General features: G+C 36.5%; 1 protein-coding gene across 5 annotated transcripts in view; it reads right to left on the bottom strand.

Annotated features, from left to right (window-relative positions):
• Positions 1-26009, bottom strand: part of Grik2 (glutamate ionotropic receptor kainate type subunit 2) — a 630456-nt gene that overhangs the window by 236817 nt on the left and 367630 nt on the right. For all 5 annotated transcript variants that reach the window (XM_034524652.2, XM_076917171.1, XM_076917172.1 and 2 more), the window contains exon 10: positions 13010-13123. In XM_034524652.2, the coding sequence (XP_034380543.1) occupies positions 13010-13123 (114 nt within the window). The remainder of the gene's footprint in view (positions 1-13009; positions 13124-26009) is intronic.

Raw genomic sequence — 26009 nt, 5'->3', positions numbered from 1 at the left:
GCCAGCCTGTCTGTTGGGCTGAGAACAGTCCAGCTTGTCCATTGATGCCATGCCAGTGGTAAGGTGGATTTTCATTTAATATTTCAAGCAACAGGTGGCACCCAACGTGTGATGCTAGAATCTACTAGAAATTTAAGATCCTTAGCCTATGAGTTAAAAATTTATTCCGGGCGATAAGAGCAGGGATGGGTCATGTGATGACTCAAGCTCTGGAACCTTGAAACAAATCAGGCTTTGAGGTCCCCTGCTGTAGAGAGTACATGTTGCTCTGCGTCACAGAGAGCTGGAGAATGAAAGCTGCCTACTTCTTGGGGGCAGATATTGATTGAACTACGAATTTATAAAATTGGGATTATTTCCTTTTAGGATAGATTTATGTACATATTTTGTCTGAATCATGTGGGGAATTTCACCCACGATTCAGAACTAGGATAGGAAACCTTACTGACTCCAAGTACAGAGCAGTGATATTTGTCTACTATGAACAGGGATTAATAAAATAAATATTTGTAGCTCCAGGAAGAGAGCATAACAGATATATGGTTTATCATAGTCTGCAGGATACTCATATTTTTTGAACATGGGTTCCACAGGAATTTGGGTTAGAATCTTGGTTTGACAAGCTGTCTGCTTCTTATTAGTAGGTATTAATAGAAGTGTGATTAAATTGTTTTATAGTTAGAATGAGTAGAATTATGAGCTTTCTTAGTTGTTTTATTATTTCTCTGGAAGAGAAGGCAGGATACAAGTTTTCTTGGTTGCCAACAGAAGGATAAGCTAATTTTGGAGAAAGGTTTTGCCTTTGCATTTTTAGAAAAGGTGATTAGACTCTGAACACCTTCCAGAGTTATTCCAGAATCAGATTTGATAGAGGCAGATCCTCCTGAAAATAAATTCAAGTAAAACAAACAAAAAATATTATTTGTTCCATTCTTTACATGGCACTCATGAGGACATGATTGGAACAGAATTTCATCCTAACTGGTCTGACCCTACACATAGTAATACAATCCATGCAGATATCTTGACGATACTAAAATTTTGTTTTGAGATTTGTATATTACAGAGTGTACAAGATCATCAGACTTGTTGAACTGACCTGCTGGAACTTCTGATCTCATGAACTTTCAGCGGGATCCAGTCAAGACTTAGACATCATAAGAAACTATAACAATTGTTGATGTGGCCTTCTTAAAGTCAACTAACTCACTCATTTTCCCTACCTCTCCATTCTTCAAGATATCTCTCAATGCCCATATTCAGCAGGAAAAAATTATGAAGAGTTGTTGTTCTAGTTACCTGGGCTTGTGGGGCTGGAGGTGGTTATTCTAAGTTGTCTTCCTGGGGAATTTAGAAATGGTCATAATTTGAACAGGGAGGAAATAGCTAGAATTGATTTTGTACCCAAAGTCTCACTTGGTAGCAATTTTTAAGTTGCAGAATTAGGATTTCCATTGGTATAAATCTCCTATATTGTTACAAACTTTTAAAAGTACAAGGCTTGGACCCAGTCCTTCTATAATGCCATGGCAAACTGATCTGATATGACTAAGTATATGAGTTAAGGGCCAGATAGCAAATTCTTGGCTTTGAATTAATTGCTAGGGTGTATAAGAGATATTTTATTTAGAAATAGCTCAGAGAAGTTACTGGACAACAGTCCAGATTACCTTACATAGATAAATAATTTTCAAAAGTGTCAGAAACCTCCAGAATGTGACATTTAATGTTATTTATTCATTTGTTGTTGAGACATATCTGTTCCAAACAGCTCCCCATTCATGGATTCAAAGAAGAAAGTAAGCATCTCTGCTTCCAGGTGAGGTGGTACTTTGTGGCAAGGTGGGCAGAAATTGCCTATTTCCTCTACAAACCTGTACTGTTTATGAGAGGACACAAATTATGAGATAAAACAGCTTGGTTCTACTGAGACAAAATAAATTAGTTCTTAATATTTCTTGTTGCAATGGTCTGCCAGGTGATCATGGGTTAGAAGGCTAAAGACTGATACTCGAAATTCCTGACATACTGGGGTTGTATAGGTAGGCAGCTGTCTTTGCAATTTGTCTCAGTTCTGGAATCTGTGCTAGGATTCCTATATTTTCAGATAATATTGGTTGTACTTGGAATTCTGATGGGGTTGAAATACTAGTTAAAGTCTCATAGCCAACCAAGGCTATTTAGTATTGAAAGAATATATTTAAGAGAATATTTTTCAGATAGTATACAAGTTATATAAATATTTGTTTTAAAGTAGACCTAAGTAATTAAGCAATAACAAAAATATGTAAATTTAATTATTTCATTATTTTCATTTTATTAGACAAATGTAGTAAACTCAAAATTTACAAAATATTCAATTATAGTTATTTAAACATTAGTATTTTCTTAAGTTAACTAAATATCATTTTTATATTTTATAACTTGAATATTCATTGAGTATAATATAAATCTCTGGCAGTAAAAAAAATTCAAAAGCATATAAAGTGTGAGACTTTGCATTGTATAATTTAACATTAAAGAGAGAAAGAGGGGATCCATAGAACCCATAGCCAGCGCTAGCACGCCCCTTCTACCGCTTGCCCCTCCTGCAGTCTGAGGCCTGCGAGTGAGTGCACCTAGGAGCCCCCAGACACATTCTGGGGGATCCATAGAACCCATAGCCAGCTCTAGCACGCCCCTTCTACCGCTCGCCCCTCCTGCAGTCTGAGGCCTGCCGGTAAGTGCACCCAGGAGCCCCCCAGACACATTCAGGGGGATCCATAGAACCCATAGCCAGCGCTAGCACGACCCTTCTACCGCTCGCCCCTCCTGCAGTCTGAGGCCTGCGAGTGAGTGCACCTAGGAGCCCCCCAGACACATTCTGGGGGATCCATAGAACCCATAGCCAGCGCTAGCACACCCCTTCTACCGCTCGCCCCTCCTGCAGTCTGAGGCCTGTGGGTGAGTGCACCCAGGAGTCCCCCAGACACATTCTGGGGGATCCATAGAACCCATAGCCGGTGCTAGCACGCTCCTTCTGCTGCTCGCCCCCCCTCCGGCCTGAGGCCTGCAGGGTCTGAGTCCCAGACCAGACCTCTACCAGGTCTGCAGTTGTGTGGACCCCGGATTCCACCTGAGACATACTGGAAGGTCCGCTCAACCCAGAGCCACAGAGGAACAACTGAACTCAGAGTGTCAGACAACATACCCTGAGATATCCAAGAGGAGACACTGCACCCAGAACAACAGACATCTAGCTGGACTGCTACCTTGGAGGCACCATATCCTGAGGCATCCTAGAGATACCACTGTAATCAGGGCAGCTGGAAAAAAATCACAAAGACATCTGGACTCCTAGAAGACCAAACAAAAGCGAGACAACTGGAAAGACAGGCTTCAATCAGAGACAGAAGTACAGGTAGCACTAGAATTAACCAGATGGCAAAAGGCAGGCGCAAGAACGTAAGCAACAGAAACCAAAGTTACATGGCATCATCAGAACCCAGTTCCCCCATCATAGCAAGCCCTGAACACCCCATCACACCAGAAAGGCAGGATTCAGAATTAAAATCACTTCTCATGATGATGATAGAGGACTTTAAGAAAGACATAAATAACACTCTCAAAGAACAGATAGAAACCCTTAGAGAGGAAACACAAAAATCCCTTAAGGAATTACAAGAAAATGCAACCAAACGGGAGAAGGAATTAAACAAAACCATGCAGGATCTAAAAACGGAAGTAGAAACAATAAAGAAATCACAAAGGGAGAACACCCTGGAGATAGAAAACTTAAAAAAACGATCAGGAGTCATAGATACAAGTATTACCAACAGAATACAAGAGATGGAAGAGAGAATCTCATGTGCAGAAGATACCATGGAAAACATTGACACAACTGTCAAAGAAAATGCAAAATACAAAAAGCTACTAACCCAAAATATACAAGAAATCCAAGACACAATGAGAAGGCCAAACCTAAGGATAATAGGAATAGATGAGGGAGAAGACTCCCAACTTAAAGGACCAGTAAATATTCTCAACAAAATTATAGAGGAAAACTTCCCTAACCTAAAGAAAGAGATGTCCATAAATATACAAGAAGCCTACAGAACTCCAAATAGTTTAGACCAGAAAAGAAATACTTCCCGCCACATAATAGTCAAAACATCAAATGTACAAAACAAAGAAAAAATACTAAAAGCAGTAAGGGAAAAAGGCAAAGTAACATATAAAGGCAGACCTATAAGAATTACACCAGACTTCTCACCAGAGACCATAAAAGCCAGAAGATCCTGGACTGATATCATACAGACCCTAAAAGAACATAAATGTCAGCCCAGACTACTATACCCAGCAAAACTGTCAACCATTATTGATGGAGAAACCAAAATATTCCATGACAAATCCAAATTTACACAGTATCTCAACACAAACCCAGCACTTCAAAGGATAATTGGTGGAAAACTCCATCACAAGGAGGGAAACTACAACCTGGAAAAAGCAGGAAAGTAATCCTCCAAAAACCATAAAAGAAGGTAGCTACACAAACATATCTCCACTGCCAATAACAAAAATAACAGGAAACAACACTCATTTTTCCTTAATATCTCTTAATATCAATGGACTCAATTCTCCAGTAAAGACATAGACTATCAGACTGGATACGTAAACAGGACCCAACATTTTGCTGCATTCAGGAAACGCACCTCTGTGGAAAGGACAGACACTACCTCAGAGTAAAAGGTTGGAAAACAATCTACCAAGCAAATGGTCCCAAGAAACAAGCAGGAGTAGCGATTCTAATATCAAATAAAATCAGTTTTCAACCAGAAGTAATCAAAAAAGATAAAGAAGGACACTTCATATTCATGAAAGGAAAAATGTACCAAGAGGAACTTGCAATTCTCAACATCTATGCCCCAAATGTAAGGGCACCCACATACATAAAAGACACATTACTAAAACTTAAAGCATACATTGCACTCTACACAAAAATAGTGGGAGATTTCAACACCACACTCTCAGCTATGGACAGATCATGGAAACAGAAACTAAATCGAGACACAATGAAACTAACAGAAGTTATGAACCAATTGGACTTAACTGACATCTATAGAACATTTCATCCTAAAACAAAAGAATACACCTTCTTCTCAGCACCTCATGGTACCTTCTCGAAAATAGACCATATAATTGGTCACAAAACAGGCCTCAACAGATACAAAAAGATTGAAATAATCCCCAGCACCTTATCAGACCACCATGGATTAAGACTTGTCTTTGACATGGACAAAAACATCAGAAAACCGACATACACTTGGCAACTGAACAATGCTCTACTCAATGATAACTTGGTCAAGGAAGAAATTAAGAAAGAAATTAAAGACTTTTTAGATTTAAATGAAAATGAGGACACATCATATCAAAACATGTGGGACTCATTGAAAGCAGTACTAAGAGGAAAAATCATAGCTCTAAGTGCTCACAAAAAGAAAGTGGAAAGAGCATACATCAACAACTTGACAGCAAACCTGAAAGCATTAGAACAAAAAGAAGCTAGTATACCCAAGAGGAGTAGACGGCAGGAAATAATCAAACTCAGGGCTGAAATCAACCAAGTCAAAACAAAAAGAACTATACAAAATATCAACAAAACCAGGAGCTGGTTCTTTGAGAAAATCAACAAGATAGACAAACCCTTAGCCAGACTAACCAAAGGGCGCAGAGACAGCATTCAAATTAATAAAATCAGAACTGAAAAGGGAGACATAACAACAGAAACAGAGGAAATTAAAAAAATTATCAGATCCTACTACAAAGGCCTATACTCAACAAAATTGGAAAATCTGGAGGAAATGGACAATTTTCTAGATAGATACCAGGTACCAAAGTTAAACGAGGAGCAGATAAACCACCTAAACAGTCCCATAACGCCTAAAGAAATAGACACAGTCATTAAAAATCTTCCCACCAAAAAATGTCCGGGGCCAGATGGTTTCAGTGCAGAATTCTTTCAGACCTTCAAGGAAGACCTAATACCAATCCTCTTCAAGTTATTCCATCGAATAGAAACAGAAGGAACACTACCCAATTCATTCTATGAAGCTACCATTACACTCATACCTAAACCACAGAAAGACCCAACAAAGAAAGAGAACTACAGACCAATCTCTCTTATGAATATTGATGCAAAAATACTCAATAAAATTCTCGCAAACCGAATCCAACAACACATCAAAACAATTATCCATCAAGACCAAGTAGGCTTTATCCCAGGAATGCAGGGATGGTTCAATATTCGGAAATCCATCAATGTAATCCACTACATAAATAAACTCAAAGAGAAAAACCACATGGTCATATCACTAGGTGCTGAGAAAGCATTTGACAAAATTCAACATCCCTTCATGTTAAAAGTCTTGGAAAGATCAGGAATTCAAGGCCCATATCTAAACATAGTAAAAGCAATATACAGCAAGCCAGTAGCCAACATCAAACTAAATGGAGAGAAACTTGAAGCAATCCCACTAAGATCAGGGACTAGGCAAGGCTGCCCACTCTCACCTTACCTATTCAATATAGTACTGGAAGTCTTAGCTAGAGCAATTAGACAACAAAAGGAAGTCAAAGGTATACAGATAGGAAAGGAAGAAGTCAAAATTTCACTATTTGCAGATGATATGATAGTATACTTAAGTGAACCTAAAACTTCCACCAGAGAACTCCTAAACCTGATAAACAACTTTAGCAATGTGGCTGGATATAAAATCAACTCAAACAAATCAGTAGCCTTCCTCTACTCAAAGGATAAACAGGCAGAGAAAGAAATCAGGGAAATGACACCCTTCACAATAGCCACGAATAAAATAAATTATCTTGGAGTGAATCTAACAAAGCAAGTGAAAGATCTGTATGACAAGAACTTCAAGTCTCTCAAGAAAGAAATTGAAGAACATCTCAGAAGATGGAAAGATCTCCCATGCTCCTGGATTGGCAGGATTAATTTAGTAAAAATGGCTATCCTGCCAAAAGCAATCTACAGATTCAATGCAATACCCATCAAAATTCCAAATCAATTCTTCATAGAGATAGAAAGAGCAATTTACAAATTCATTTGGAATAACAAAAAACCTAGGATAGCGAGAACTATTCTCAACAATAAAAGAACCTCTGGGGGAATCACCATTCCGGACCTCAAACTGTACTACAGAGCAGTAGTGATAAAAACTGCTTGGTATTGGTACAGAGACAGAAAGGACGATCAATGGAACAGAATTGAAGACCCAGAAATGAACCCGCATACCTATGGTCACTTGATATTTGACAAGGGAGCTAAATTCATCCAGTGGAAAAAAGACAGCATTTTCAACAAGTGGTGCTGGCTCAACTGGAGGTCAACATGTAGAAGAATGCAAATTAATCCATTCTTATCTCCTTGCACAAAACTCCAAGTGGATAAAGGACCTTCACATAAAGCCAGGTACACTGAAAATATTAGAAGAGAAGTTGGGGAAGACCCTCGAATACCTAGGCACAGGGGAAAAGTTCCTGAACAGAACACCAATGGCTTATGCTCTAAGATCAAGAATCGACAAATGGGACCTCATCAAATTGCAAAGCTTCTGTAAGGCAAAGGACACTGTCAACAAGACAAAACGGCAACCAACAGATTGGGAAAAGATCATTACCAATCCTACATCTGATAGGGGGCTAATATCTAATATTTACAAAGAACTCAAGAAATTAGACGCCAAACAACAAAATAACCCCATTAAAAAATGGGGTAGAGAGCTAAACAAAGAATTCTCAACTGAGGAAACTCGAATGGCCGAGAAGCACCTTAAGAAATGCTCAACATCCTTAGTCATCAGGGAAATGCAAATCAAAACAACACTGAGATACCACCTCACACATGTCAGAATGGCTAAGATCAAAAACTCAGGTGATAGTAGATGTTGGCGAGGATGTGAAGAAAGAGGAACACTCCTGCATTGTTGGTGGGGTTGCAAGCTGGTACAACCACTTTGGAAGTCAGTCTGGCGGTTCCTCAGAAAATTGGACATAGCACTACCTGAGGACCCAGCTATACCACTCCTGGGTATATACCCAGAAAATGCCTCAACAAATAACAAAGACATATGCTCCACTATGTTCATAGCAGCCCTATTTATAATAGCCAGAAGCTGGAAAGAACCCAGATGCCCTTCAACAGAGGAATGGATACAAAAAATGTGGTACATTTATACAATGGAATATTACTCAGCTATTAAAAATAATGAATTCGAGAAATTCTTAGGTAAATGGATGGATCTAGAAAATATCATCCTGAGTGAGGTAACCCAATCACAAAAGAACACACATGGTATTTACTCACTGATAAGCGGAGATTAGCCCAAAAGTTTGAAACAACAAAGATTCAACTACCAGACGACATGAAGCTCATGAAGAAGAAAGAACAAGTGAGGATGCCTAGGTCTTTCTTAGAAGGAGTAACTAAATAACCAAGGGAGCAAATATGGAGACAAAGTGTGGGTCAGAATCTGAAGGGGGGGTTGTAGGGAGACCATTGTGTCTGGGTATTCATTCCATAGGCAGTCACCAAAAATAGACGCTGATAGGGATGTCAGGATGGGAAAGCTGACAGCAGCCGGATAAGGCTGTCTCCTTAGAGGTCTCTCAGAGTCGGACATACCCAGAGACAGATACCCACAGCTATCCATTAATATGATCAAAGTTCCCAATGGAGGAGTTAGAGAGTAAATTGAAGGAACCGTGAACCATAAGGGCTGGTGGCCCTGTGAGGAGAGCAAGAATACCAACCAGCAAGAGCTCCCCAGGGTCTAAACCACCAGCCCAGGAGCACATAGGGAGAGACACATGACTCCAGCTGTATATGTAGGGGAGGATGGCCCTGTTGGGCATAGGTGGGAGACAAGATCATTGGTACCCTGAAGGCTGAGCACTGAGGGGGGGGAATCTGAGGGTGGGGAGGGAGGCTGGGGGTAGGTGGGTAAACACCTTCATAGAGGCAGGAGGAGGGAGGATGGGATAAGGGGTTCCTGGGTGGTGGGGGAAATATGGTAAGGGGATAAAATTTGAAATGTAAATATTATATCCAATAAAAGAGGGGAAAAATAGAAAAGCGGTTAGAACCAACATTCTTAATAAAATGTCAGCCCTCTTTAAAAAAAAAAAACTATCTTGATACTAAAATTTGTTTTGAGAATTGTATATTGCAGAATGATCAACCTTGGTGTATCTACTCAACAAGCAAGCTGGGCAGACCTGCTCAAACCTCTGAGGTCCGTGAATTCCATCTGGAGGCAGCGAAGACACAGCATCAGAGGATTGTCAACTTGCTCTCCCCCCCACTCCTCTTCTAATATCTCAACGCCCATAATCAGCTTGAAGAAGCTAATGATGAGTCAGCGCCCCTATTCCCTGGGCATGGGGACTAAGGTGGTAAATGTTGGGCTGTCTCCCTAGGGAAAAGTAGTGCTTTTGTCGGAATAGAGAGGATTAGCTAGGGTTTATTGCATAGCCATAACCTATTAGTAGAAATCTGTATAATTAATATCAAGATGAAGATATAAATTCTTAAATGGCACCAATTTACTTTGTTTACAAATTTTAAGGTTTTCATTGGCATGAGCTTTTTAGTGATATAAGAGTGAGATGAATATTGTTACTCTCATAGGCATTGTACCAGTATAACACACTTAGGAATACAAAGCTTAGACCCAGTCCTTCTTTAACTTTTTTAACTGATTTGAGATGGTCAGCCTGTGAGTTAAGGGACTATAGCAAATTCATGACTTGGAGTTTATTATAAGGGTGTTCTCTATGTTTTATTTAGAAATAGCTGAGTGGAGTTAACAGGCAACAGTCCAGATTACCTTACATGGATAGCTGGTTTTCAAAACATCAGAAATCCTTAGAATTGACATGACAAACATTTCAGTATTAATGTTCATTTTCATTAGAGACCTGTCTGCTCCGGACAGCTTCCTATGTTAAACTCTAAGAAGAAATTGAGCATCCTTGGAGTTACTCCAGTTGTGGTGAGACAGCCACTAGGCAAGAATTGCCACTTTCCTTCTACAGACAAATTACTGTCCAGAAAAGGACACACTTGCAGAATAGTCGACTGATTATATCTGCCTAGACAGAGTAATCAGCCCTTAATAATTCTGCAGCACTAAGGTCTGTCAGATGATCCTGGGCCAGAAGGCAGAAGAACAGATGCTCCAACGTTTTGAAGTAGAGCGAGTGTCCAGGTGTTCAGAGGTCTCTATAAATTGGCTAAGTTTTAGAAGCTATGCTTTGTGCTTCCCACAATTATAGTCAACTCAGTCATTCTGGATTTCTGATGGGGTTGAAAACTTATAGCTATTTACTTTGAGAGAAAAGATCTGAGTGTATGGTCATCAGCTGACATTCATCCTAAAGCCAAGGAAAAAGCCAGGTTCAGAACTAAGTGTTTTAGTTAGGATAGATGACAGAGGTGCTGGTTAGTCAACAAAAGGATGGACTGGGTATTAGGACTATCTTGTACCTCACTGGTACAAATAGGCATAATTATGCTCTAATTGTATTTTGAGAGAAAAGTTTCCTTTTAACAGGAAGGGTGATGTGTAGGAGGAGCTAAGATGGGAGGAGTACTGAGAGGAAGAAAAGGAGTAAGAGGAGAAGAAGAAGGAGAGGAGAAGCTAGGTGATGAAAGAGAGATAGAGGGGGGAGACAGGGAAGCAGATGTTCATGTATCTCCACCAGTCAAAGATAGTTGATATATCTAGGTTGGGTAGTGGGTTACACCTCTGATTGAACAATACCAAACTTATAAAGCCTATGATTAACATTTCTTAAAAAAATGTATAAATGCAAAAAGGAAAAGGGGGCATGGGATAGGGGTTTTCTAAGGGGGGGGGGAATGGGGAAATGGGATGGTATCTGAAGTGTAAATGAAAGATCTAATAAAAAAAATAAAAAATAAAATAAAAATAAAACAAAAAAAAATAAAGAGAGAAAGATCCACATGGTAAAATAATTTTTAATGCATGGCAAATAAGATAATAGAATATTGTGAGTGTAAAGCATGCAGCTTCCCACCACCCAGCACACACCCAACTGAACAAAATAGTTACTGCCCTTTGTGGGATAGACACATTAAAATGAGGTTAGAGGAATGAGTTGAAATAAGAAACTGAAGGAGAAAATAAAAACTGAGTGAAGGTACAAAGTCATAAAGTTGAAAATACATTTGAGAGCTTGATTGGGAGAACACAGAAAAGCCCAGGTTATTGAAGGTTACAGATATCTTAGACACAATCTTTACTCTGAGAACATTGTGAAATAGATACTGTAAACACAAAAAATAAATAGTTAAATTATGTTCCTTAGGCATTCTCATCATATTTAGGAAGATGATGCACATGTAACAAAAACTAGCAGAATATTAATTTTGAATTGTATAAGTGAAAAATGAAATAATGTCACAAACAGAGAATGTTTGCAAACAAAGAGAGCAAGGCTTAAACAATCACAGTAGTAGGGTACCTGGTTAGCCCAGTTCAATCAAATCACAGGCTTATTAATGAAGGAATGAAGATAAAGGGTAGAAAGAAATAGGACTGTCCAACAACTTGAATGTCAAAGATAGAATTTTTGATGTCTTACTGATCATTCTGGATTTCATAAATTTTGTATAAAAGGAAGGCAGAAGAAAATAGTTTCACATAGAAACTGTAAGAAGCCAAAGGAGAAAAGGATAGCTACCTGCAAGAAAAATAACTGCTTGTTTACTGAACAGTTTTTACAGAAAGTTGTGATATTAGGAACAAATGGTTTGGTGGGCAAGAAGTCAGGTGTGTTATTGCCTAAAGTGAAGTTTTCGGCTAATGTATTCTTCCAGTTTGATGCATATAGAAGTTATATTTGAAAAAAAACAGCAGGAGACTTAATATTAATTTGAAGAGAATCTCAAAGCTTTAGAAATGATGCAAAAGAATCTGGAGATTTTAGCTAGAGAATTACAAACTTCACCACTGCAAGGGTATTAGGTCACTGTTATCAAAACTGTTTCATTGTTGGAACCTTTTAACACAACCTAATTTATTTTGACATGACTTCAGTTGTGACATCTATTTTGTTACTAAAATTCAAGAAGATTTGTTACTAAAATCCAGCATGATTTACCATTCTACTTAGATCTAGATATTATGGCTGGTAAGTATTTATTAGGGTTTCCTGAAACTCTAGCTTCAGTCTTCTATGGCCAAGTGAGATATAGAAAGTTCTCTAGTAAGCTATCTTATAAATAAGTCCTATTGACTAAAATAATCTAAAAGCTCCTACTTATTCTAACATTAAGATTCTTCTTTTGCAAATGGCATGAGTGACCATAGCTGGCAATCCAATTAAAGCATAGAATTACAATATTGTTAAAAAATATAATAGCTACCTTATCAGCATTAATTTAATTATGGTAGTAGCAAAAAGGTTTCTCATTTTAAAAACATGTTCCATTATATTTCATTAAGGAAATTAGTAAAATGAGAGGTATTACTCCAGCTGAAAACAATTAAATTGAAGCAAGATTAGAGTGTAATTATTATATAAAATATTGAAAATATTTGGTATATACTTTGAAATACATTTTCATCAAGAGAACAAAGTCTATGTTTGGCCATTCATTTAACTATATGCATCTGCATATCTATTTGTTTTTCAAACCTTGACATTGGCAATTCATCAATATCAACAAATTCTATGGAAATGTAAAGATTTTCAGTATTCATGAACCTGTTTAATCACAAGAAATGCCCCAAATATTAATATAGCTTATCTTACTGAAGATTAACAAAATAAAATTCTGAGTTAATATCGATCTTTTTGTGTTACAGTAATTGCTAAATGAGTATAAGATATATTGCATTTTATTCATTAATATTCTCATTAAAATGTGTTTTTATTTATATCCATAGCATCCACATTTTTCTAAAATAATTGAAAAACATATACTTACCAAAATGGTGGTAACAATCAAAGAACGATTAGACAATGAGTCTGTGATATTTGCTGGCTTTCCTTTCTGGCTTTCTGTCATATTCAGGCCACTGGCTGGATCCCAAGTTCCAATCTATAAAATAACAAATGTACATTATAAATTGTCTATCAGACACCTATAAGGGAGTGCTGCAAAAGCAAGTTACAATTAAAAACACTGTTCACCTCTGCAGCATTATGTGTTGTCATTAAAGTATATACTGTGTTCTTTAAGAATGATTCACAGTACTGAGAAGTGTGTCTAGTAACAATAAAAAGAAAATATTCGGCCATAGAGCCACCATCTATGTGGGAGTTTCACTTTCCATTTAAACTTTCATTTTCCAAGAAGAAACATTTTTGATGATACATTGGTAGCTTCTAGAAACTCATGAATAGAGTATATCCTTATATAATGGATCTTCCTTCCTCTCATTATAAAGAGAGCATTATACATCACAGACAAAGCAAAACGACAAGGAAAACCTTAGAGCTCCAGGATAAATTAATAAGTATGTAGATAATCCACCCCAGTTTTTCCTTTCGTACTCTAGAGTTTTATGTAATCAAATGTCCTCTTATAGGTAAGGCCATATATATTTTGTGTGCTTACATTTTATCTCACTTAACACAATGGATGGAGTGACAAAGTCAGTCTCTGTGAAAGACATATATAAACTCAAAACTTTACAAAAGGCACAGGTTTGTTGTTTAATGATAACTACAAGAAATTATTGTTTCATCGGCAGATTTTGTATAATCCTCAAGGACAAGGTATTGTGGAAGAGGCCAATGGAACTTTTAAAAGATTGGTGAGACATGCCGTTGCTGAAACAGAAAATGATGGCGACCTGTGAGCTTGCTGAGTGCCCTGACAAGGGTGACTGGGGAGCTATATTGGACATATGTACCTGACCCACCTTTGCTTGACTATATCCCAGATGGGACAAGCTTCCTTGCCTCAAGTTTTTAGGCCTTGTTGGATAGAGAATCAAAAAGAGAAACTATGTCTTTTGTATTCTTCTTAAAGGTGCCCAGCTCTTAGGACTCAATCATGTACTGGTCTAGAAACCAATCCAATATGGGAAATAACAGTCTAATTTTGGAAGACTGAATCTGGACTTTGCCAGGAACATATTTGGAAGCTAGCTATAACTCACTATGATGTTAGGATACCAAGAGATATTGTTGGGACAAGATCTGGATTTCAAATGAAGATTAGTGCCTGTTTTAAGGCTCTTTAAATTGCCAAGCTAAAATTGGTTTTGTCTTTTCTACAGCATTTATTGTAAGTTGCATTGACTGTATAATTTCCAATTATGTTAGTGTGTTGAAACCTGCCATGTCTGTTACGGGGGTCTACCAACCAGCTTTTGTCTCACTCCCCTCAGTATTAGAAAACCTTGATTCTCTTTAAAAAGCTTGAAAGTGCTGGAAGAAGTGAGTTAACCTTTAAGCAGAAGCAAGAGAATAGCAGGCTTGATTATTTCTGGTATAATAACTTTAATTTCATTAATTGCTAGCACCACTGCTTCTGCAATACCATTGACACAAGGAGTTAAAACAAGAATTTTTGTTAAATATCTAGCAAAAAGGGTTACAAATGTATTGAGTATACATAAGGATTTACATCAGTATCTGGAACAACGAATGATGCTCTATTACCCATTAAAATTATCTGAAGGAGGTTCAGGGTTCAAGAGTTAGAAGCCATCCCAAGTGTCATGATAAATATTATTGAAGTAGTGTAACATTTGAAATTCACAATGACTGTCATTACAATTAGAAAAAAGTTTAATGACACCTGTAGGATATTTGGCATAATCCTAACACCTTTCTGGGTGTGTTAACTTTGCATAATGAGATTATGAATTTAAAGAATGCTGCTCTATTGACTTTTGATGCTGTAGATAATCCTGATAAAATTATCCATGGCCTGAGTTCAGTATTTCCATTTTGCAAACGACAGGAATGGCATATATAGCTTGATCAGGCTAGCCTTTCTTGTCCTGGGAATATTTTATTTCTGCCTATCATGTTAAAGCTTATCTTTAACAACATCAGCATGTTGGCAGCCAATGTACATGGCTTAAACCTGAAAATGGACCTTTGAGACCAAGCTATTAAATTAACAGGCTGGCAATACAAGGATGGGTAAGATTCTGCACAGAGCTTTACCAACCTAAGACAGAAGTGCATTGCCTTTGATAATGTATATTCCATGATGGGTAAGAAAGGCATTCTTGTCAGAATGACCTAAGACAGGCTCAGTCTTGTTAACAAAATAAAAAAGGGGGAAAGGTGGAGAGCCTTTGGGGCTGCTTGGCAAGAAGCTGACATGCGCCAAGGACAAGAAAAGGGGCTGCTTGGCAGGAATATGACATTGGCCAAGGACAAGGAAGTAGGCTTTAAGCAGGAATCTGACATTAGTCTAGAACAAAGAAGTAATTTCAGGTAGGAGTCTAAATCGTAGGCTACAACAAAAAAGTAATCTCAGGCAGGAAAGTAAATATTAGACCAGAACAAAGAAGTAATTTCAGACAGGATTCTAAATTTTAGGCTAGAACAAGGAAGTAGGCTTCAGACATGAAAATGACCTTGGGCTAGGATAGGGAAGTAGGCTCAGATACTTTGGTCATCCTGATAAGCTTCTAGAAACAGTGATCACAGGAGTGTTCATGTAACTGGGTTTAATGCCTTGCTTTTTCTTTGACTATTTGTGTTTGCTGTATTGCTTGTTCCCTGACTATTTGCATCTATTATATTGCTAGACCCTCAAACTAGAACTGACCTTATTTACATGCATGTAATCAAAATGGTATAAAAGCATGAAGGAAGAGTGGGTATAGGATAGGGGGTTCTAGGGAGGGGAAATGGGGAAAGGGAATGACATCTGTACTGTAAATAAATAAAATATCCAATAAAAAATAAAAAAATTAAAAAGATCTTGCATCTTCATTGTGATCATTCTACTTTCCTTATATTTTATTTTATTTATTTTATTATATAAACTTATTTTACTTTATTGTATACACTAATTTTCTTATCATTTTCTCAGAAAAATTTTAAAACTATATTTTTAAATTGAAGATGTTGAGAAGCATATCAATTTTCTGTTAATTAAAATATTACATGTATTTATATATAGCATTCTGATAGCTTCATATAAATATATACTTTACTATAGTGTTTGAACACTGTAGCTAACATATAAGGGATTCATATTTATATCATTTTAGAGATATTTTAATGATACTTCCAATTGTCTCATGTTAATCAAATTTTGCTATACAAATAGCTATATATTCCCATTAAAATATTTGTGTCAATAAAAAATTAAATAATTCAGCAATAGTAATAACATGCAAATTTTTCTCTTTTTTTTATTCTCAAAATAAATTACTTGCTGGCAGTTATATATCATGTCAATCTTAAACTCATAAAAATGGAGGCTGTGCTAGATATCTGGGCTCAGTGGATGAAAGAGTATAAAGTTAGAATGAGTGAAAATTAGCTGAAGTGTTTCAAATATAAAATTGTTAAAAGTGTACTGCAGGTTGAACAGGACATGTCTCAAGTGTTATCTCATAGTGACTGATACTTTGTATCTGTGGTTTGTAATCAATTCTTAGAACTTATTTTTCCCTTAGCTTTTATTTATTTTCCTTTCCATCGTTGACTAAATAGTCAGATATTAAATGCTGTTAATCTATTAACTAAAGTATTAACAACTATGATTTAATCCACTCACAAAACCATCAAGAGTAGCCAAATAAAATTATTTATGAAAGGCATAGACTAATTAACTTAATGCCAAACTACAATATAAAAATGTTTCTTGCTGGAGAGATAGCTGAATAGTCAGGACTACCCACTACTGCTGTACAGGACGTCAGTTTAATTTTCAGCCAACTCAAAACTACCTGAAACAGCAGCTCCATGGAACATCATGCCCTCTTCTGGCCTATACATGCATGGATTCTTGTCCTATTCATACACCTTTATTCATTCATATACAAAATTTTTAAAATAAATTTTGTCAGAATAAAAGACAAGAGATTCACTTGGTGAGGTCAGCAGTAGCTGGGTAGCAGACCAGATAACATACATTAAAAAAAAAAGATAACTATAGACACATTTCTCTGATAGATGTAAAAATTCCCAATAAATAAATAAAACTCATAACTGGGGATGGTTGCACATTCATTTATTTCTAGCACTGGGGAGGGAGTGGTATATGGAGCTCACTGTGATGGAGACCATTTTTATCTACAAAGTGAAGTTTCATCCACCCAGAACTACATATGGAGCATGAAACTAAATAAAGAATTTTTAAGAATTAAAATGTAAACAACTGAAATCACCTTTAAAACATATTCAACCTTCTTTTCCATCAGAGAAATGCACATGAAAACTGCTTTTATATTTAATCTTACATCTATCAGAATGGCTAGGATCAATAGCACTACAGATAACTGATATGGATTTGAAGGAGAAACATTCATTCATTCAGCTGGGAGTGCAAACTTGAATTGTCACTATGAAAATCACTGTAATGATTTCTCATAAAAATGAGTAATATCAAAAACAAGTTATTAGAAATATTGTCATGGATGTAGAGAAAAGGAAACTTAGTTATAGCTATTGTGAATGCTACATTGTGGAAGCATTATAGAAAGCAGTGCAGAGGTTCCACAAAAATCATAAAACATGCATTCCATATGATCAAGCTGTACTAAACTTGAGTACATACCTAATTACTTCTTACCCTTCTCTAGAGACACCTACTCATCTAGGTTCATTATTGTTTTACTCACAATAGCAAGGAATAGGAAGCAGCTGTGATGTCCATTGACTGATGAATGAATAATAAAAATGCAGTATATTTACACAATGGAATATTATACAGCAATTAATCAAAAAAGATTTTATGAAATTTACAGGTAAGTAGTTGAAGTTAGAAACAGACACAGAAATATAAATGTCCTTTCCTTTTTTCTCATCTGCAGATGTTATCTTTGAATCATTAGATGTTTGTGATGCATTTAGGTTACCCACAGAGATAAAACAAAAATTAACAGGGGACCATAAAGAGGGATATATAATGGAAAAAGACAGAAGGCACTAATATTAAAGTTAAAGAAGAATAATGCAACATAAAGTGTTCAACTAGAAGAGGAGAACAGACTGTAGGGTAGAGGAGAGCATATAGGAAGAGATAAGACCCTTTGTATGAATGGAAAACTACTGCTTTACTACATTAGAAGCTTCATATATAAATTCATTCTGCCTCCTTTCATATTGCTAAAGATATTGCATGCTAAGAAAACAGGACTATGATGAATCAAGTTGGTCTAATCTGAAAGCTTCCTTCTTGCTGTCTAGTTTCTATGGTACCTGAAAGTACTATGCAAGCTGTCAAGGAAGGGAAACAATTATTAGTCCTATGTAGCTGCACCCGCTATGAGGAACACAGCCAGATATTCCTAAAGTTGTAGGAAGTGACATTCACATACAGGTGGTAACTACCAGCTGTCTAATTGGACTTGAGATCCATTCAACATTGATAAAATCATGCCTAGTACTAGAAACTTAGCCAACTTCAAATTATGCTACACCAGCACAAATTCTTACTGCAATTTAATTCTTACCAAAAGATAAGTGTAGATAACACTCCTCATCAAAATTTCCTCTTACAAAAGGGACTAAAACATAAAAAACTACACACACACACACACACACACATATATGTAACTAAAAATAATAATCAAAGATAAAGAGACTATCAGTTAGAGAGTGGGAGGAATTCTGAAAAGTTGGAAAGACAAAAGAGGAGGAGAAAACTGATATAATTCTGGTTTATTAAAATATGTGTAAAATTATTTCAAGAAAAAAAGAGCCAGAATAAGTGATCATAGACCAGATCTTTCATTAAATATATACTGATGTACATTCAATATAAATACACACACACACACACACACACACACACACACACACACACACACGCACGTGCGCAGAGGAATTTCCCTTAATTATCTGACTGGATAAGAAAGACAACAAATAATCAACCGCTGTGAGAAAATGAAAAGGTGGGTTTTCCAGCAAGACAGGAAGAGGAGGGAAAGAGGAGAAGTTGCAGGAGACTGCAAATGCAGGATGACAGAGGGAGAGTTGTTGGATGGAAAATAGAACAGAAGTGTATGGCCTGGAGAAACTGCAAGTTTCATGGATTTCATAGCTGGGAAGCAAGTGGTATAGAGGCGAATCTGCCCAATACAGGCAAGTGGTTTATAAATATACAACTGAGTTGCATTTACCTTGCTTGGGCTTATTGGGGTTGGAGATTCATGCAACAAAATAGCATTTTTCCTTGAATACGCTTATTATGGTTGGAGATTTACTACAACAAAATTGTGCACCAACATATCCATTACAACTCAACTAACATGAGATAAAAGATCACTGCCCCTACCCTTATCCCCAATACAAGGCCAAGGCAGCAATCTAGGCTGGAGCAATGTGTGGATGGAAAGCTGACTGGGTCTGAGGGGCCTTCAGGGAACTTCCCCAAGCCCAGGCAGAAAACTTCTGTCAGGGGCAGCATCCCAGCCTGGAGCTGGACTTGGACAGGCACAGGAAACTGATTGGGCATCTTTGCTTGCGAAAGCCTTTCTGTGTTTACTTCCTCATATCCTCTGTGTCTACACAGGACACAGAGAGCCAGATTTACCAAAACACACACACACACACACACACACACACACACACACACACACACGCTCGCGCGCGCGCACACACACACACACACTCACACAAGCACACACAAAAGAAAACAACTAACGCATTTCAAGACCTTGAAATGAAATAGAATTAATAAAGAACACAAACTGAGGGAAATCTGGAAATGAAAACTTTAGGAACTCAAAGGGGAACCTCAGAAAACAGCCTCAACATCAGAATACAATACATGAAAGAAAGTATCTCAAGCACTGAGGACATAAGAATAGAATGGGAAAATAGTCTCGTGGTCAACTTTTCTGTAAGCACCTCAACAGAACTCTATTTTCCTGGAGGCCTGCTGGCTCCAGAGACACCAGGCAAGCCCCACCTTTACACCCAATGCTCAAGACTGACCCGAAACCAAACTTAACAGCAGTAAATTGTACCCCATACCCTGAACTCTATTTACTGTTCTAAAACTCTGCCTGCATTCTTGAAGTCCTGCCAGAACCAGAGGCAAACAGGTAAGACACAACCTCTTGCCTGCCATATTCCCCTAAAACACACCCATAAGCTTTAAACTGCACCAAACCACCTGAACTCAATGGGGTTTTAGTTCCAGCCTAGCACCCACCCTGCTTTCCTGGAGGTCAGCATGATGAATCAGGGACCCCAGTTATGGATACTGGTACTAGTGACTTCTGAGGCAAGCTTGGCATCCAAAATATTGGTTTTGCAGATTTTGTAGGATTAGATGTTGATTTCTGAGTTTATCTTTGTTGGATATTTTTTCCTTTGGTTTCTGTTTTCTCTCTGTATAATGGTCCGAGAGAACATTTGATGACTAGCTAGTCTTAGGGTCTAGTAGGATGTCTCCCATGGGGTTTTTTGTGGTCTGTTATGCTTCTGGAGTTTTGGATAATTAAAGGTCAGCATTTAAACACAATCAACAATAGCCAGGGCAATATGGCAACACCAGAGGCAAACTATCCTACCACAGCAAGCTCTGTATATCCTAACACAGATGAAGCAAAATAAAATGTCCTTAAATCCAATATTATGAAGATGATAAGGCCCTTAAAGAGGAAATGAGTGAACCCCTTAAAGAAATGCAGAAAACTACAATCAAACAGGTGAATGAAATGAATAAAATTGTTCAATACCGATAAATGGAAAAAGACCCACTACCAAATACTAGGTGGACTCCAGAGAGTCTTGCAAAAGAGGTGGGATAGAGGTGAGCAAGTCAGAGGAGTCAAGAATATCTCAAGAAGACCCACAGAGTCTAAACTAGAACAAGAAGGGCTCACAGTATCTGCATCACTAACCAGGGAACATGCAGAAGCTGGCTCTAGACTCCCTACATATTTGTAGCAAATATGCAGCTTGGTCATCATATGGGTCCCTAAACAAGTCGAGTGGGTCTGCCTTGGTCTCTATTCCCTGCTATTGGATCCCTTCTTACCTGGACTCCTGGTTGGGCCTCAGTGGAACAGGATGTGCTTCCTATTATGACTAGATGGTCCAGAATGGGGTGGTACCCAAGGAGGGCTTCTCGTCTCTGAGGAGTAGGGACAGGGATAATGTACAAAGGGATTTGTAAGGGTGGAAATGAGAAGAGAGGAGGGAGAGGTTGTGATAAAGATGTAAAGTGAATTTAAAAAGATGAAAAAGAAAAAGAAAGGATGATCACTTTTCCATAAGAGATGTAAAACCTATGAAACTTCTTCATGAAACACTGGGGAACTGCAGTGAACCTTAAATATATCAGGAGGGGAGGGTTTCATTGCTGCTGTTACCATGTCCACGTATTATAGAACATGAGCTTCAGACACAGGTCTATAAATTACAAATGTAAGTGCTCTTGTGGGGACAGATACAAGTAGTAGCTACTGTGAAACTAAAGAATGTTTATATTAAAGTAAAGTTTCAAATAGAAGTTAAGCACGAGAGGGCCTGTAGAATGAATCAGTTGTGAAGAGCTCTTACATTTTTGCTGAGCACACAAGTTTGGGCACTTGCTGACATATCAGGGAGCTCCTAATTGCCTGTATCTTTAGCTTCATACTACCTGATAGCCTCTTCTGATATCATGCAGGTACATATTCATAAACATGAACAAATATGAAAGTAAATTATTCGTAAGTTTAAAACATTAAGTTTTGAATTTATAATTATAGCATTTTCCCTTTCCATTTCACACTACAAAAATTTTAAAGTGAAAATATGAGTTATTGTGATTGATTTATCAATGTCCTATATGATAGTTACATATTTTATTATATTTATATTATCACAATTTCACAAAAAATTACATAATTAAATTATTAACAAATTCTTAATTTCAGTCTTTGGGAAAGCTCTATCTCATATCTTCTTTTAACTATCTTATATTTTTAAGAGCTTCCCTAAGAACACACAAGTTAAAAATTGATTTTATTATTAAACCAAGGTTTACATAGTAATTTTTCAAATTGCTCAACATTTCTATACCCTGTCATACAATAGCTGGTGAAATAAATATCATCTTGCACCTCTTTATTTTACTTAATCAGTATAGTATTAATATACAAATTTAATTTTAATGTGATATATTAATAAGATATATACACATATTATTATATACATATATTAAAAATACATATCCTAAAGTTGGAGAAGTATGAAGATCTTTTTCCTTGATATATATGTATATATACTATTGTGAGGTTCTCCAGAAAGAAAAGTTGCTTTTGGGGGAAGAATAGAAATTAAATCTACCTTGTAGCCCAAATTACGGGCAATTGTTCTCTTTCTGATAAACAAATAATGTATAATAAGAAATGACTGAGTTTTCAACATTAGAAAACACATGATGTTGTGATCACAGAGAAAATACTAAGAAATAAGAATAGTCATATGATGGATGTAAGTCACTTTATTATTTGATTGCACCTTCTGACAAGAGATTTTGTTTTAGATAAAAATATCTATTTTTCTAATAGTGGTAACAATTTTGTTCAGTTTACAATAGAAAGATGCCTTTTGCTTGTGGTATCATCAGTTCTAACAAACTTGTTTTGTGTAAAGCCTTTCAACATTTTTGATGTAAGTGCAATTCTTTCAGATAATATTTAAAACAGAATTTAAATAAATGTATATATCTATTTATGTCATTAGACATGTGTTTTTTCATCTGAAAATGGTCTTTTCCAAGCTCACAGCAACAGTTGGAAAACAATGCAAGTGAGCACTAAACTACTTTTAGTTGTACATATTCTAATTTCTTTTTCTCCAACATTGGACATTATTTTATTAAGCTTGAAGACATTTCACTATTACTTCATCAATCAAAGTTTTTGTCCCTTAGCAATTTTTAACATTTTTTTCTCCCTTCAAATGACTTCAGGAATTCTGTTTCCATATTGAACATGCAAATAAACAATGCCAGAATATATGTGATATTTTGACCCAGTACTTCTGAAGCAAGTGTTGTAGAAGTCATATAACATATGGAATGGTCTTCAGAGAATGTTCATCATCCATTCCATAAAATTCTATAAATGACAGCCTCTTTATGTACTGACAGTCTTGCAGCTTCGAGTGAGTAAAAAAAAAGTCTAACATGCCTTGTAAACAACTTCCAAGATGCTCATTTCTGGCTAAATATATTCCTGGTTTCTTATGGTAGCAACCTCTAATCAAAGTACACTTAAACATTCCTTCTTCCCAAAATAAAACATTCTAACTCTCTCTGCCTCAGAGTTCTCTATAAAAACAGTAGCTGGATTTCTCTATAGATCACTAAAAATAACAAAAAAATTATTGGAATTATGTTTATTACCACAAAGGGAAAAATCTAAAAAGGACAATAATGTCTATATCTTCAATGAACATTAAAGACTCAAATATTTAAAATGTTATCATTAGGAGTCACATCTTATACTTGTGTAATATGTAATCCTCTAACAAGATCATCTCACCTGCACTATAAAATACTCCAATCCCTTAAAAATGCTGACCTATGGTCCCAGGCATCTGAAATATTACTATCGCCATTCTTTGTTCCCAATGCAATTGCAAAAGATAACTCTTTCTCAGACATTGGAGTAAATACTTTGAGTAAGGGAAGCCACAAGTGTTTAAACCACTGGCTCTCAACTTTTCTAATGGCATGACCCTTTAATTTCTTTCCTTGAGCTGAGGTGACCCCAAGCATTAAATTATTTTGAATCTACTTCATAATTGTAATTTTGCTATTGTTATGAATAATAATCTAAGTATATAATATGCAGGATATCTGATATGTGACCACAATGGAGTCAGGACCAACAGGTTGAGAAACACTGGTTTAAACAACAGTATGATCAACATGTTTTGTGAATAACCTCTCTGGCTGCTGTGGTCTGATGAATGGAATCTAAATATAAAAATAAAGATGCTTTTGAGGACTGCATCATAGTTATATTTGTAGAAAAGTACCCTGGAATATTCTAAGAGCATTTTGAATGCTCAATAGACAATATGCCCTTTTCACATCAGAATAATTTAAGTGTCAAAAGTACCAGTTTTCATTTCACAATTTTGAACAGTGAACAGAAGCTTCTTCCACAAAAAAATTATCTGTCTTATTTCTTAGCATAGAATATATCTGGAATGGTACCAATTCTCCTCCACCCTGCTTGAAAGAAGGCACCATCTACAGATATATAAAGAAAGGTGCTTTTGGTTATCTTTCTTGGTTTACTGTCAATCACACAGGGTTCTAATCAATACCTCTGTAAAATAGATGGGAAAATGGGAAGAATTTATTTTCATCATAGTTATTAATGGTCAGTGCCCTGAAGACATCACATTTCTCTTTCTCTTTAGCAAGAACTTATTTGTTATTTCTGGGTTATCTTAAATATAATTATAAAACTAAGCAGTGCTGTCTTATTTTTTCTACCAAATATTATAATGAGACTCATGTTTCAGAAGTTATTAAAATGTATTAGTTACTTTGCTCATGCTACTGAACAATTAGTGGCTTAAGGTATCAATGATTAATGTTGGCTTCTAGTTTGAGGTATAGTCAATCATAGTGGAAAAAACAAGGCAATAGAAAATTGAGATATCTAGTCACACTGAATCCAGTCAGGACTCAAAGAGAATGGTCATATTTCAGCTCTCTTTCTCCTCTTTTATTTAGGCTGGGAATGAAGCTCAGTGTATAATGATGCCCACTTTTATTGTGAGTCTTCTTATCAAAACCTTACATAAAATACCCTAAACATCATTCTTAGAATTTTCCTCCCTAAAGATAATTTTAGGCCCTGTTAAACTGACAACCTCAAACACCAGAAGTTTACACTAAAAATCTAATAGCAAAAAAATATGTTTAGCATTAGCGATAGGCCTCATTTTGGAAATGATTGACTAACATGCATAAAGCTTCAGGTTTGGTATACAGAATCACATACGTTTAGCATGATAATACATGCTTTTAAGAACTCAGAAGAAAGCAGCAAGATCAAAAGTTCAGTGTCTTTCTCTGTTACATAGTGGGAATAGAGGCCAGTCTTTCATACATGAGATCTGTCTCAAAAGAAAACAAATGAAAACAATTCATCTCTAAATTCTGCATTATCTCAAACATTTCCAATACAGTTCATGAATTCAAGGCAGTCTTTAAACTATAGTCATCTATAAAATAACAATCAACCTGCATAGTTCCAATATATAATCATATAAAGGGAAATTTTCATTCCAAAAATGATAAATGAAGACATTGTATGGAAAAATAGGACCAAAGCAAGACAGAAACCTAGTGGGAGAAAACATCTAATTCTGCAAGTCCACATCCAGCATCTGGGAATCATGATAAATTATGACAGTTCCCAAGGACTAAGAAAACCCACCTCTCACTGCTGTGCTGTCTGTATCACTACATTTCTCTCTCTCTCTCTCTCTCTCTCTCTCTCTCTCTCTCTCTCTCTCTCTCTCTCTCTCTCAGAATCTGACTAAGATCTATGTGAGTAGATTATACTGTCTAGATATTTCTTCTGCCAATTGAATTGGAATATTTTAAAGGCTCATTGTACTCAGCACATAAACAGAAAGCAGCCAGATATCCCATCTCAGTTCCCAATAGAGTCCATGTTTCTCTCTGAGAGCTCATAAATCAGAAAGAACTATATTATCCACATTTATCTTTGTATTATGACCTATCAAAATTGCCCAACAATGTTCTGTTAAGCTCTATATACAGCATTTTAGTCTAAAGTTCCAAAATTATT

The sequence above is a fragment of the Arvicanthis niloticus genome, chromosome 20, assembly GCF_011762505.2.
Source record: "Arvicanthis niloticus isolate mArvNil1 chromosome 20, mArvNil1.pat.X, whole genome shotgun sequence".
NCBI lineage: Eukaryota > Metazoa > Chordata > Mammalia > Rodentia > Muridae > Arvicanthis > Arvicanthis niloticus.
The sequence above is the reverse complement of the archived record's forward strand: the minus strand, read 5'-3'. Positions and strand labels throughout refer to the sequence as shown.